At 40.5% G+C, this 15,005-nt stretch overlaps 1 protein-coding gene across 4 annotated transcripts in view; it reads right to left on the reverse strand.

The window, feature by feature from the left end:
• Nucleotides 1-1,949: 1,949 nt before the first annotated feature.
• Nucleotides 1,950-15,005, reverse strand: part of OCLN (occludin) — a 70,469-nt gene continuing 57,413 nt past the window's right edge. For all 4 annotated transcript variants that reach the window (XM_039468220.2, XM_039468224.2, XM_039468217.2 and 1 more), the window contains exons 7-9: nt 12,860-13,031; nt 9,253-9,294; nt 1,950-6,292 (exon numbers count right to left, since the gene is read on the reverse strand). In XM_039468220.2, the coding sequence (XP_039324154.1) occupies nt 6,191-6,292; nt 9,253-9,294; nt 12,860-13,031 (316 nt within the window). In that variant the 3' untranslated portion in view covers nt 1,950-6,190. The remainder of the gene's footprint in view (nt 6,293-9,252; nt 9,295-12,859; nt 13,032-15,005) is intronic.

A 15,005-nucleotide genomic window follows, 5' to 3' on the forward strand; every position in this document is an offset into this window, starting at 1 on the left:
CCCAGCACTTTGGGAGGCCGAGGCAGGCGGATCACGAGGTCAAGAGATTGAGATCATCCTGGCCAACATGGTGAAACCCCGTCTCTACCAAAAAAATACAAAAATTAGCTGGTCTGGTCGTGGTGGCGCGCGCCTGTAGTCCCAGCTACTCGGAAGGCTGAGGCAGAATTGCTTGTACCTGGGAGGCGGAGGTTGCAGTAAGCTGAGATCCCGTCACTGCACTCCAGCCTGGGGCCTGACAACTGAGCGAGACTCTGTTATAAAAAAAAAAAAAAAAAAAAAAAAAAAAAAAAAAAGACTCAGTCTCGCTCTTATCCGCCAGGCTGGAGTGCAACGGCATGATCTAGGCACACTGCAACCTCTGCCTTCTGGGTTCAAGCAATTCTCCTGCCTCAGCTTCCTGAGTAGCTGGAATTACAGGCACCTGCCACCACGCCCGGCTAATTTTTGTATTTTTAGTAGAGATGGGGTTTCACCATATTGGCCAGGCTGGTCTCAACTCCAGACCTCAGGTGATCTGCCTGCCTTGGCCTCCGAAAGTTCTGCAATCACAGGCGTGAGCTCCACGCCCGGCGAAAAAAGTTTTTTGTCTTTTTTTTTTGAGATGGAGTTTCGCTCTTGTTACCCAGGCTGGAGTACAATGGCGCGATCTCGGCTCACCGCAACCTCCGCCTCCTGGGTTCAGGCAATTCTCCTGCCTCAGCCTCCCGAGTAGCTGGGATTACAGGCACGTGCCACCATGCCCAGCTAATTTTTTTGTATTTTTAGTAGAGATGGGGTTTCACCATATTGACCAAGATGGTCTCGATCTCTTGACTTCGTGATCCACCTGCCTCGGCCTCCCAAAGTGCTGGGATTACAGGCTTGAGCCACCGCGCCCGGCCCGAAAAAAGTTTTTAAAGGGAGAGAAGGGGAAATTAGTTGTGCAATGTCAGGAAGCGTGCATGCTTGCTTCCCTCCCACCTTTAATCCCATTAGAGGACTCACAAACTCCACACATTTCCTTTTGTGCCCTTCCTTCCTATCCACACTTTTCCTTTCTTCCAACCATCCTGTTGCAAGATGGGATGCATTCCTCTAGGACAAACAGCCTAGAGGAAAAGACTTTAAGGAAAACCAGGAAAAGGACAGAGGACTACCCAATAGATATAAAACATATTTGTGAAGGGATAAGACTGAAAGAGTTTTCCTAACTGTAATACTTGCTCTGTATAGATTCTAGACATGGATGTTAAGATTCAACTAGGAATGGTACTAAAGCAAAACAATAGAAAACATGCATAAATCTATACTTCTTGGCATGCATATGACTGACATAATATTCTAATCATGTACAAAGTGGTAGAATAAATTATGTAACCTACTCAGATGCTTTTTTCAACTTGTAAAACTAACTATAAATAATGGAATAATCTGTTCTTTGCCTATGAGTGGCTAGACACAATCAACAGGGTTAGGACAGTCACAATCATCTTAACCAGTGGATCAAACTGAAATATAAAAAGCATGCAACCTGAATAGACAGGTTCTCTTACAGGAAAACGAAATCATTCCAGAAGGCCTCATTGAAAACCTCCATAACTGACAACAGTATCTAACAATCGTGATCGATATGCAAACTATTTGCTCTATCCTAAAGAAGCATTTATTATGTAAAAATAGTTAGAATGCCAAACCTGCATTCTCTGTCTAGAATTCAAAAGAATTTACACTCTAAGGCTGCACCCAGCACAGACCAATCATATGGGATTGGATGATACCCATGCTTTAAAAAACGCAATTTGCTTTTAGAAAACTTGTTCAAGTGCCCTCTCGCTTTCTCCCTCCCCTGGCAAAAAAAAAAAAAAAAAGAAAGAAAGAAAACTTGTTAAAGTTTCACCTTCTGGCTTTGGAAGATAGGGGTAGCTAGGCATATTTACTTTTGGACAAGGACTGAGTCACACATTAACTGTGAGATTATTACAAATATATTTCACATATACAAAAAAACTGAAGCAAAGGGGGCTAATTTCTCCAAGGTCCCACAGCAAGTAACTACAGAAGGACAAAGCAAAAATAGGACAACACATGCAGGCAATACCAAGGAGGTCTTGTGGCAGCAACTGGAAACCTTTCGGAGACACACTTCCACATTTCATTGTAGTCATACACAAAACCTTAGTTATGGATCCATGCTTCTCATGACGCCAAAATGGCACCATTCTAATTTATGAACACAACGTTTTCTAAAAACTACCCAAATTATTGAAGTGTTTTTGCCCACTTCTTCCCATTAGAATAAACGTAGACAGTAAGAAACGCTGAGGGATGACGCAGTCCTCCATCAAATGTGTCCTTTCACACGAGAGGCATGGTGTAGTGTAGCAGGATCATGAGCTGCCAGGAAATTATGAAGTCTTGATTCCTCCAGCTGAGTCTTTGAAAAAGTCCAGATGGGAAACGCTTCCATCCTGATGCTGAAGCAAGGAGAATGTCCTTGTGTGAGGAATTCTCAACATCAACTGCAGCTAAGTTCCCTGGAGCCATGATAAAAGCACTTTTCTGTCCCGATTCTTCTTTACACACATGTACCCATTCAGGTCTTTACAGATATTTCCCAGGAAGCCTTTATAAGTACTTAAAATGCACTCAATATTAACATAGAATACTTTATTTACATCTCACATTAGCCAATCCATTGATTAACAAAGTCAACACAGGATGGAAGTATAGAACCTAATAGTCCAGGCTGGGTGTAGTGTAATCCTAGGACCTTGGCATGCCTCTAATCCTAGCACCTTGGGAGGCCAAGGCGGGATCACCTGAGGTCAGGAGTTTGAGACCAGCCTGGCCAACATGGTGAAATCCCGTCCTTGAAAAAAAAAAAAAAAGAATTAGAATCTAACAGTCCAAGAGACCAAGATCCTAATCCCTTGTTTTGCCACTTGTTAGTGTATCATATCATTAATTCCTTGTCTATAAAACAAGAAATGGTCACATCAAGATTGTCGTGAGGATTAAATATCATGTATTTATGTATATATAACTTATTTACTACAAATACTAGTTGACTTCATTTTATTTCAAAAAAAAATAGGCACATGTAACAAAACATTAACATGTCATTTCTAGGTAGTTGATACTTGTATTTTATACTTCTCCGTATTTCTTTAAATTTTTCAAAATAAAATAATGATCCTATATACTTTTAATACAAAGTCACACATGTAGGACATCACTTTATAGGCAGGGAATCTTTATGAAATAAACTATGTGCTTTCAACAAACTCCTTAGAACAATGGTTTATTGCGGCCGTGCGCGGTGGCTCACGCTTGTAATCCCAGCACTTTGGGAGGCCGAGGCGGGTGGATCATGAGGTCAAGAGATTGAGACCATCCTGGTCAACATGGTGAAACCCCGTCTCTACTAAAAATATAAAAAATTAGCTGGGCATGGTGGCGCGTGCCTGTAATCCCAGCTACTCAGGAGGCTGAGGCAGGAGAATTGCCTGAACCCAGGAGGCGGAGGTTGCGGTGAGCCGAGATCGCGCCATTGCACTCCAGCCTGGGTAACAAGAGCAAAATTCCGTCTCAAAAAAAAAAAAAAAGAACAATGGTTTATAACAAAGCAGAACTGCAACAAGAACCACAGGTCAGAAATAGAAGGGATGTCAGAAATCTAATCTAACTTTGACTTTTTAGACTAGGAAACTGACTGAGTGGCTTTTCGAATTTATGTCCAGCTGGTTAATGCCAACACCAACAGAAACACTCTGATCCTGGTTTCCTAAAATAGTATTTGGAATAAATACACGTGAAAATTTTTCTCATTTTTAAAATTTCGAAGTCCAATTTTATGGCACAACTTTACAATGCAAATTCTTGCTATTTCACTTTCTGCATACAGCTGAATAGTTTTGTTTTGTGAAAATACTGACAAATTTGCCTTCATGAATTAAGTACACTGACTTCCAGAACAAGTTGTTAAAAATTTAACACAGAAAAGGTAGTTAAAGGTGCTCATCAAGAGAGTCCTTTTCATTGGTATGAACCCAAAAGCTATGAAAATACCTTTTGTATTGGCCAGGCGTGGTGGTTCATACCTGTAATCCCAGCACTTTGGGAGGCCCAGGCGGGCAGATCACCTGAGGTGGGGAGTTCAAGACCAGCCTGACCAACATGGAGAAACCTCATCTCTGCTAAAAATACAAAATTAGCTGGGCGTGGTGGTGCATGCCGGTAATCCCAGCTACTTAGGAGGCTGAGGCAGGAGAATCGCTTGAATCTGGGAGGTGGAAGTTGCAGTGAGCTGAGATTGCAGCACTGAACTCCAGCCTGGGCAACAAGAGCAAAACTCTGTCTCAAAAAAAAAAAAAAAAAGGCCGAGCGTGGTGGCTCACACCTGTAATCCCAGCACGTTGGGAGGCCAAGGCGGGCAGATCACGAGGTCAAGAGATCGAGACCATCCTGGCCAACACAGTGAAACCCCATCTCTGCTAAAATACAAAAATTAGCTGGGCATGGTGACGTACACCTGTAGTCCCAGCTACTCGGGAGGCTGAGGCAGGAGAACTGCTTGAACCTGGGAGGTGGAGGTTGCAATGAGTCGAGACAGCACTCCAGCCTGGCGCCTGGTGACAAAGCAAGCCTCTGTCTCAAAAAAAAAAAAAAAAACTTAAGTATGAACAGCATGCAGAAAATTAAGAATTCATTCCATTTGAAGAAATACATCATATAATGGAAACATTTTAAAGTTTATCTCTGGAAAATAATTGAAAATCATATATCAAAAATTATATACTTAAATATCTTAAATGCATACAAAAGGCAGTTTATAGATTATTCTAAAAAAGGTTTTTAGAAAAGTCTAAACTAGGATTATCACAATTAACTTAGCACAGTGCTATCAACTAATTTTATTTTACTAATAAGAATCTGAATTTTTCCAACAAAAAAACAGGCTTTCTTACAGACTGCTATAAGATGGTGGGTTCCCAAGGCTCCTGTTGTAGCATTCCTCTCCTGTAATACAACACATTGCATGTGTACAAATCCACAGCACCCCCCCGCAAAAAAATCTGAATTTTAAAAAAAGTGATATAATTTAAGGGCACCATTTGAAATTATTTGGTATCTCATGGTATAGCATTCTATTTCCAGACACATCAGCATTCCTACAGCCAAAGGACTGGGAAATGACCAACCAGCACAGCACCCAAAAGAGTATAAACAACGACAGAGACAACTCCTGAGTGTGGTTCTCCACAGCTGTATGTCAACAGCACTAACAATATCAAACAGGTTATTATGGAAACATCAGGTTTAATACCTTATAAAATATGTATAGAAATTGAATCCTATAAGATACAGGTCAAGTCACAATGGAATTATAAATGTAATCAGATATTCTGATATAATGAAAAGTTCTAGCTGGTTTTTTAAAAATGCATGTAAACCATAAAAGATAAAAAGTATTTAAAAATACACAAAATTCTAACCACTGGGTTTAAACTTTGATTTTAAAAACATATATATTTAAAATCTTTAAATTTCACACATTTGTTACTTATACATGATCTTTATTATCAGGATAACATAAGAAAAACCTCTTTTAACCACTCGCATAACAGAAAAAAAATTAATAGACAGGCTGTTAGATTGTTACATACATAGTAGCTAAAACATGAAAGGCCAGGGACTTTATTATTAATGGAGTCATAAAACAGACTTAACTAAAACTGTGTGCTAGGAAACAAGCAGTTTCACTTCAGAGATGTCATTGCAGGAACCCAGTTTCCTTATGTGGAAAAGAATGATTATAAATAACAGTTATCTGAAGGGTGGTTGAAAGGATTAAATGAGATCACCTATGCAAACAAACACCTGTAGGTATTAAGACATTGTCTGGGGTATGTGAAAGTTTAGTTCACACCAGAACCTTCCTTTAAGGCTTAAAAACCTCAAACAGTATTTCTTTCTTAATACAAGAACCAATGTTTAAAGCATAAAATCCTTAATTGGAGTGTTCAGGCCAGTTGATTATTGAAAGCTATTTATAAAATGCTTCAATACTGACGATATTAAAGCAACCAAAACTCTGTGATGCTCACAAAGGTTTGGCTTCCTGGGTTATGGTCCAAAGACATTTCCTTCTGAGAAGATTGCAGAGATGTCAGATACTTAATTTCTCAGATAACTCGGCATCAGCCTTCTATGTTTTCTGTCTATCATAGTCTCCAACCATCTTCTTGATGTGTGACAATTTGCTCTTTAACTGCTTGCAATGATTCTTCTTACTTTTGTAATCTGCAGACTAAAAAGGGAGAAAATAAATCACATAAATTCAACAAAATAAAAGCAGGTCTGCTGGGAAGGTAGAGGTGAACAAAAAAAGTGGAAGATTTAGTCAGAGAATTGTTGGGAGTGTTAACTGAAGTAATATACTCAAGGTGTCTGGCAGTATCACTAACCACACAGGCGGCTGATTGTTTGCTCAATCCTATCTTCTAACCTGGGTTTTTACAAAGGATAACCTCATTTCTAAAAATCTGTAAAATGACCAAGAAAACTTATGGGCCTTTTTGCTAACACATCATCTAAAACTGTAAGTAAAACAAGAAACTGGTGATCTCAGTTGACTGGGGAAAGGAAAACTGAATAGGGGATAAGAGAGACGGGAAATTTTACTGTATACCCTTTAAACTCTTACTTAAAATCATGATGCCTGTAATTTATAACTTTTTCTGGGGGGGAAAGGGTCTCATCCTATTGCCTAGGCTGGAGTGCAGTGGTACAATTACAGCTCCCTGCAGCTCTGAACTCCTGGGTTCAAGGAATCTTTCTGCCTCAGTCTCCCTAGTAGCTAGGACTATAGGCATGTATCACAGCACCTGGATAATTTACAAAAATGTTAACATAAAACTTTTCTTAATGTTTTAAGTCAATAATGACTGACATGCCAAGTGTTGCCAACGGTATAGAGCAACAGGAGTCTGGAATGGTTGGTGGGAATGTAAACTGGAACAGCTACTTGGAAGGTTGTTTGACAGTATCTACTAGGCCAGGCGCAGTGACTCACGCCTGTAATCCCAGCACTTTGGGAGGCCGAGGCGGGTGGATCACAAGGTCAAGAGATGGAGATCATCCTGCTCAACACGGTGAAAAACCCGCCTCTACTAAAAATACAAAAATTATCTGGGCATGGTGGCACATGCCTGTAGTCCCAGCTATTCGGGAGGCTGAGGCAGGAGAATTGCTTGAACCCAGGAGGCAGAGGTTGCGGTGAGCCGAAATCACGCCATTGCACTCCAGCCTGGGCAACAAGAGTGAAACTCTGTCTCAAAAAAACAAAACAAAACAAGACAGTATCTATGAAAGCTGGATACACACATGCCCATCACTTCTATGTTCAAACATTTACAAATGTTTGAAGCTGCATTTTTTTTTTTTTTTTTTTTTTTTTTTTAGTAGAGACAGGGTTTCTCCATATTGGTCAGGCTGGTCTTGAACTCCCGACCTTAGGTGATCCGCCTGCCTCGGCCTCCCAAAGTGCTAGGATTGCAGGTATGAGCCACCATGCCTAGTCTGAAGCTGTAATATTTTTAAAAGCCCAAAACTGGGAACAATCCAAATGTTCACTAACAATAGAATCGATGCATAAAGTTGTGTTTTATATACAACACTACACAGCAATAAAAATCAATGAACTGGACAGGTGCAGTGGTTCCCGCCTGTAATCCCAGAACTTTGAGAGGTCGAGGCAGGCGGATCGCTTGAGGCCAGGAATTCGAGACCTGCCTGGTCAACATGGCGAAACCTTGTCTATACTAAAAATAAAAAAATTAGCCAGGCATGGTGGTACGTGCCTATAATCCCAGCTAGGCTGAGGCAGGAGAACTGCTTGAACCCAGGAGGTGGAGGTTGCAGTGGACGGAGATCGTGCCACTGCACTCCATCTTGGGTAACAGAGCAGGACTCCATCTCAAAATAATATTAATAAACCATGAATGGACCCTTACAAACACGGTACTCAGCAAAAGAAATCACATACAAAATACATACTGTATGGTTCCATTTATGTTCTGTTCAAGATAAACAGAACTCTATCTATGATGTTAGAAGTGAGCATGGTGGACCCCTCTGGAAAGAGGGTAAACGCTGGAAAGGAGTACAAGGGGTGGGGTGGGGGCGCTGAGGGTGGGGAGGCACTGGAGGAAATACATTTCTTGATCTGCACACACTGGTATGTGGTCACATTGTGAAAATTCACTATGTTATATATTTTGATTTGTGCACTTTTCCGTATGTATACTTCAACTTTTAAAAAATATATTTAAAAATCAGCTTTTTGGCAGGGCGCGGTGGCTCAAGCCTGTAATCCCAGCACTTTGGGAGGCCGAGGCGGGTGGATCACGAGGTCGAGAGATCGAGACCATCCTGGTCAACATGGTGAAACCTCGTCTCTACTAAAAATACAAAAAAATTAGCCGGGCATGGTGGCTCGTGCCTGTAATCCCAGCTACTCAGGAGGCTGAGGCAGGAGAATTGCCTGAACCCAGGAGGCAGAGGTTGCGGTGAGCCGAGATCGCGCCATTGCACTCCAGCCTGGGTAACAAGAGCGAAACTCCGTCTCAAAAAAAAAAAAACATCAGCTTTTCCAGTGGTGGCAATCCCCCCACAACAACATGTCTCTCACAGAGGATCTCCTTCATCCCTCTCCAGAAGAGGAGAAAAGGAAAAGCAATGCCTGGTACAGAGCCCCTACTCCTACTTCATGGGTGTAAATGCCCAGGATGTGATAAAATCACCATGGGGGGCAGCCTGGCACTAGCAGTAGTTTTGTGTGTTGGCTGCTCCACTGTCCTTCACAGCCTACAGGAGGCAAAGCAAGGCTTAACGAAAGATGCTCCCTAGGGAGGAAGCAGCACCCAAAGTACCTTGAGTCAAGATGAATGGGAAACTATCTCAATAAACACACATTGGATTTAAAAAAAATAATAAAAAGGTTTAAAAACTCAGTACTGGTTGCAGCTTTAAATAGCTGAAATTAAAGTTCCAAAACCTCAGTTATAGTTTTCATCTTTAAGGGCTTTTTATGATAATCAGTGCATATTTGGCAAGGAATTCATAGTCATTCTAAATGCTAAATTCGATGTAAAAAATTTAAGAAAAATAAAAATGAGTAACACAGAAAAGTTCTTCCTCCAGATGAGTAGGTACAAGAATAAAAAAAAAAGAAGAAAAGTTCTCTCAAAAACAGTCTCCGATACTTACTCCCTTCACTTGCTTCAGTCTATTGTATTCATCAGCGGCAGCCTATTAATGAAGACACAAAGGAATATGTTTATTGGAGCATTTTCTCTTTCAAAAGTAATATTCCTTACGGTTATACTTTGAAGATAAAAATGACAGCTGATGACAAAAATAACAGCAATTAAAACAATGAAGTCATAAAGCTCCTAAAACTCATGATCAGCAGGAAGGTCTGAAGGAATTCAGTGAAAAGACATCTATGATACTGTATCTTTCACATTTCACTCACATAGGCAGGTAACTCTCTGTTAAGCTACTTCTCATCTCTCCTTCATGCCAGTCCCCATGCTACACTGACACCAGGAAGGTCTTTTATAACACAGAGCTCTGATCAGGTAATATCCCACTACACAACTGGTCTGAACTTCACATTAACTTCTCCCTTCATCCAGTTTCCTACCTTTCCAGTCTCAGCACCCATCATCAGCAACTCCTTTAAAAACTGAGACATGGGGCCGGGCGCGGTGGCTCACGCCTATAATCCCAGCACTTTGGGAGGCCGAGGCGGGTGGATCACGAGGTCAAGAGATCAAGACCATCTTGGTCAACATGGTGAAACCCCGTCTCTACTAAAAATACAAAAATTAGCCGGGCGTGGTGGTGCATGTCTGTAGTCCCAGCTACTCGGGAGACTGAGACAGGAGAATTGCTTGAACCCAGGAGGCGGAGGTTGCAGTGAGCTGAGATCGTGCCATTGCACTCCAGTCTGGGTAACAATGCGAAACTCTGTCTCAAAAAAAAAAAAAACTGAAACATGTTAAATGCCTCAAGATTTTGATCATGTTTCCTTATGACTGTAATCATGCACCTCTCCCCACCCTTCTGTCTGGAAAATTGTTAATGGTTCCTTCACTGTGAAGCCTTCAAAGACTTTATTTGTCCTAAGAGCAGTCAGTTACAGTGCTTTCTACACGTGATGCAAATACAGCGTTAATTATATTGTCTAAATTGTTTAGATGTCGTGGCTTTTTTTGTTTTGTTGTTTTTGTTCTCTTTTGTTTTAGATGTCAGTTTTTTTCTTAAAATATGAGAGCTCTTTGAGGGTGGGGACAGGGTTTTATGTCTCTAACCTCAGCATTTCCACATCATCAATGAACAATAGGTGATCAACAAATGTTTACTGAATTAAGAAAGATCTATAACACCATATAGAAACCATAAAAGAAATACACAAGTCTAACTATATAAAGATGTGAATATGTCAAAACTAAAAAGCAGATCACCTCAACTGGAAAATGGCAGAAAAATTTTACAGCTATAAGTGAGATGTACATCAAATGAGCCCTGTATGGCATCACTAGGAAGATGCAGTTAGTGTAATCTCTCTGGAGGAATTTTGCAACAGAATTTTAAAGGTACATACCCTCTGACTCTCAGCAATTTCACATTCTGGAATTAGTTCTAATTAGATAAGCAGGCTGGGCACTGTGGCTTACACCTGTAATTCCAGCACCTTGGGAGGCTGAGGAAGGTGACCACTTGAAGTTAGGAGTTTGAGACCAGACTGACCAACATGGCGAAACCCTGTCTCTACTAAAAATACTAAATTAGCCAGGTGTGGTGGTGCATGCCTGTAATCCCAGCTACCTGGGAGGCTATGACAGGAGAATCACTTGAACCTAGGAAGTGGAGGTTGCAGTGAGCCAAGATCGAGCCATTGCACTCCAGGCTCGGCGACAGAGCAATACTCCACATTAAAAAAAAAAAAAAAAAAAAATTAGATAGGCAGACAAGAGAGCAAAAACAGAGAGGTTCACCAGTATATACTGCTACTACTGGAATAGGGGAAGACATACTTAAATATCTATCCATAGAAAATGACTCTTAAATTATGATACAACAATCAAATTGAAAATTGTTTACCCAGCAAAGCACACTGCCATGTGTGTACCTATGCAACAATCTTGCATGTTCATCACATGTACCCCAAAACCTAAAATGCAATAAAAAAAAAGAAAAAAAAAAAAAAAAAAAAAGAAAATTGTTTACCTAATTTTAACACATTAGAAAACGTAAAACTAAGTAGGCCTTTATTATTGATATAAAACAATAACTTGCTATTGAGTAAGAAAAGCCAAAAATAAACAGTGCAAGAATGTTTTTTTTTTTAAAGATAAAACCTCACAATGATAAGAGCCCATCAAAGGGACACAGGAAGCGACTGAAAGAGTTCCCAATGGTCAAAGTGAGAACAATTAGAGCTACAAAATAAAGCAGCCTTGGATTATAACTCACAGCATAAAACAGATATCCGTGAGTCCGTACTTACTTAAGTGACTGATAAAGGAACAAATAAACAAGAGACTAATCTCCCTCTAAAAGATGGGGTAACTTTATTAATTTCAGTCTGTATACAAAATACAGTATGAAAAGGATGGATTTAGGAAAAAAAAAAAAAAAAACAGTAACTTTACATGGACAAATACGATCTCAGCCAGGTGATCAAGGGAGGAAAAAAAAGATAACCATAAACTGCTGATTTAAAAGACAGAAAGAAAGTAAATGAAACATGGAAGATGATGTTTTCTTTCTTTTTTTTTTTTTTGAGACAGAGTTTCATTCTTGTTACCCAGGCTGGAGTGCAATGGCGCGATCTCAGCTCACTGCAACCTCCGCCTCCTGTGTTCAAGCAATTCTCCTGCCTCAGCCTCCTGAGTAGCTGGGATTACAGGTGTGTGCCCCCATGCCCAGCTAATTTTTTGTATTTTTAGTAGAGAAGGGGTTTGATCATGTTGACCAGGATGGTCTCGATCTCTTGACCTCGATATTCACCCACCTTGGCCTCCCAAAGTGCTGGGATTACAGGCGTGAGCCACCATACCCAGCCTGATATTTTCTTAAAGAAGGTTATGTGATTCCTGCCTGGAGAGGTTATTTTAACAACTAATATTTTGGTGATAAGGATTTCTTGATAGTAGGATTTAAGGTGATTTCTTTTTCTGTATACAGTTCTGTGTTATTAAGTTCTTTTCTACAGAAAGAATGAATTGGCTTTATACATAGAAAAGATAATACGGCTATTTTTCAATTTATTTTGAGATGAAGTCTCACTCTGTCACCCAGGCTGGAGTGCAATGGCGCAGTCTCAGCTCACTGCAACCTCCCTCCTGGGTTCAAGCAATTCTTCTGCCTGAGCCTCCCTAGTAGCTGGGATTACAGGCATCTGCCACCACAGCAGGCTATTTTTTGTATTTTTAGTAGAGACGAGGTTTTGGCATGTTGGCCAGGCTATTCTCGAACTCCTGACCTCAGGTGATCCACCTGCCTCAGCCTCCCAAAGTGTGGGGGATTACAGCCATGAGCCACCATGCCTGGCCGGGCTATTTTATTTTAAATAGGATAGATGTAAATAGAATAGTGCTTTGTAATTCTTAACTATTATACATTAGTACGGACTTCTATTAGAAAAGAATTTCATCCAAAACCCAATCTCAACTGTTCTTCAATGAACTTACAGTTTGATAATTACCAGCACTTTTTAAAAAATAAACATTAATATAAAGGATGCTGTATATCTCCATAGATTAGATTCAATCTATATAATATACAAATATCAGGTTGAATTTACCATATACTCTTCACTTTCTTCTCGATAGTCATCCAATTCTTTATCCAAACGAGAGAATTCTTTATTAATCTCATCAAGTTCTGATTGTAAGCTCTTGTATTCCTGTAGGCCAGTGTCAAAATTTCTCTTGTACAGTTGTCTTTGTTGATCTGAAGTGATAGGTGGGTATTCCCTAAAAGTTGGGAGAGAAAAGAATTACATATATATTCTTAGCAGACATAAAATTCAACACTCCTTCCTCAAAGATAATAAAGCTGGTGGAGTAGGCAGAATGACATTTTCTTGTTTCCTTTTTGTTTCTTTTTTTTTTTTTTTTTGAGACGGAGTTTCGCTCTTGTTACTCAGGCTGGAGTGCAATGGCACGATCTTGGCTCACCGCAACCTCCGCCTCCTGGGTTCAGGCAATTCTCCTGCCTCAGCCTCCTGAGTAGCTGGGATTACAGGCACGCACCACCATGCCCAGCTAATTTTTTGTATTTTTAGTAGAGACGGGGTTTCATCATGTTGACCAGGATGGTCTCGATCTCTCGACCTCGTGATCCACCCGCCTCAGCCTCCCAAAGTGCTGGGATTACAGGCTTGAGCCACCGCGCCCGGCCTCCTTTTTGTTTCTTATGGGGAAAGGGAGCTAGAACACAAACAAGTTCTATTAAGAATGATTATTACTGCTCATTTTAAAAAAATTAAAACTATGCCTACATAATTTGTAGAAGAAACTTTGAAAATCATTTACAAAACTGAAGGTACAAGTCATAGAAACTCATTTATTCTCCATACACAATATCAGTAATGGACTACTTATGTCTCAAGGCCTTTTTTTTTTCTTTTGTGGGGGACAGTCTCACTCTGTTGCCCAGGCTGGAGTGCAGTGGTGCAATCTCGGCTCACTGCAACCTCCACCTCCCGGGTTCAAGTGATTCTTGTGCCTCAGCGTCCCAAGTAGCTGGGATTACAGGTGCTAGCCACCATGCCTGGCTAATTTTTGTATTTTAGAAGAGACAGGGTTTTACCATGTTGGCCAGGCTGGTCTCAAACTCCTGACCTCAGGTGATCCACCTGCCTCGGCCTCCCAAAGTGCTGGATCATAGGCATGAGCCACTGTGCCCTGCCTGTTTAAAAGTCTTAAAACTGGAATTCTGGAACACAAAGTCTGCTTTGATCACCACAGTGGCAGCACAGCTGACTGGAAGTGGCTGTTTCCTGCCACCACCCATAGTTTTCAAACTGGTTTATTTATGTTTTGGTCTTGTTTTTCCAAAGTGGAACTAGCTTATCTAGTCCTTTCATAACAAAAATAGACATTAAAAATGTACATGTATAAAAACATGTGCTCACTGTTAAAACAATTCATTAAAGTATAAAGAAGAAAAACTGAAATTCTGTGTCACGTATATCTCTCAATATACCAGCACTTCTGACACAGGAAGATGATGCCATCAACACATAATCCATAGAGAAAATAATTCGAATCCTTTCACAGGGCTGGAGTTTCACAATGATGTGGAATTTCAAATTGTAGATCTAACATTCTAATATCTTCATTTTACAGAGGGGAGAAACTTAAATGATTTGATCAAAAGGGAAACAAGAATTCTGGATTTTCAAAGTTTTCAATTAAATCTTCCATGATACAAGTTAGGTGAATATTTTACAGATAGGTGGCTAAATCAGGCCAAAAACTCTTGAGGGCAGAAGGGAAGATAAAGTATCAAAATCATTGAGGATCTCAAGCTATCCATGCCCCACCTATCCTTCCTCACTCTCTGAGAAGCAATGTTTTGATTACCATTCACATCGCAAATGTTTCTGATGTTGTCTTAGTCCTCAGAATACTCAGGCATAGGAAGCCTACACGTCATACACAAATACATTTGGTGATGGTGGGTAGACCGGAACAAAACCACCGACACACAAAGAAGCTTAACCAGAACCATAGCCAAACACTAAACTGTTACCTCAATTGTTTACGAAACTCTTTGCCGAAGTTCTTTGGATTAAACTTTAAAAGAAACTCTGGTCTTTTTTTTTTTTTTTTTTTTTTTGAGACGGAGTTTCGCCCTTGTTACCCAGGCTGGAGTGCAATGGCGCGATCTCGGCTCACCGCAACCTCTACCTCCTGGGCTCAGGCAATTCTCCTGCCTCAGCC

Source organism: Saimiri boliviensis, chromosome 1, assembly GCF_048565385.1.
Source record: "Saimiri boliviensis isolate mSaiBol1 chromosome 1, mSaiBol1.pri, whole genome shotgun sequence".
Lineage (NCBI taxonomy): Eukaryota > Metazoa > Chordata > Mammalia > Primates > Cebidae > Saimiri > Saimiri boliviensis.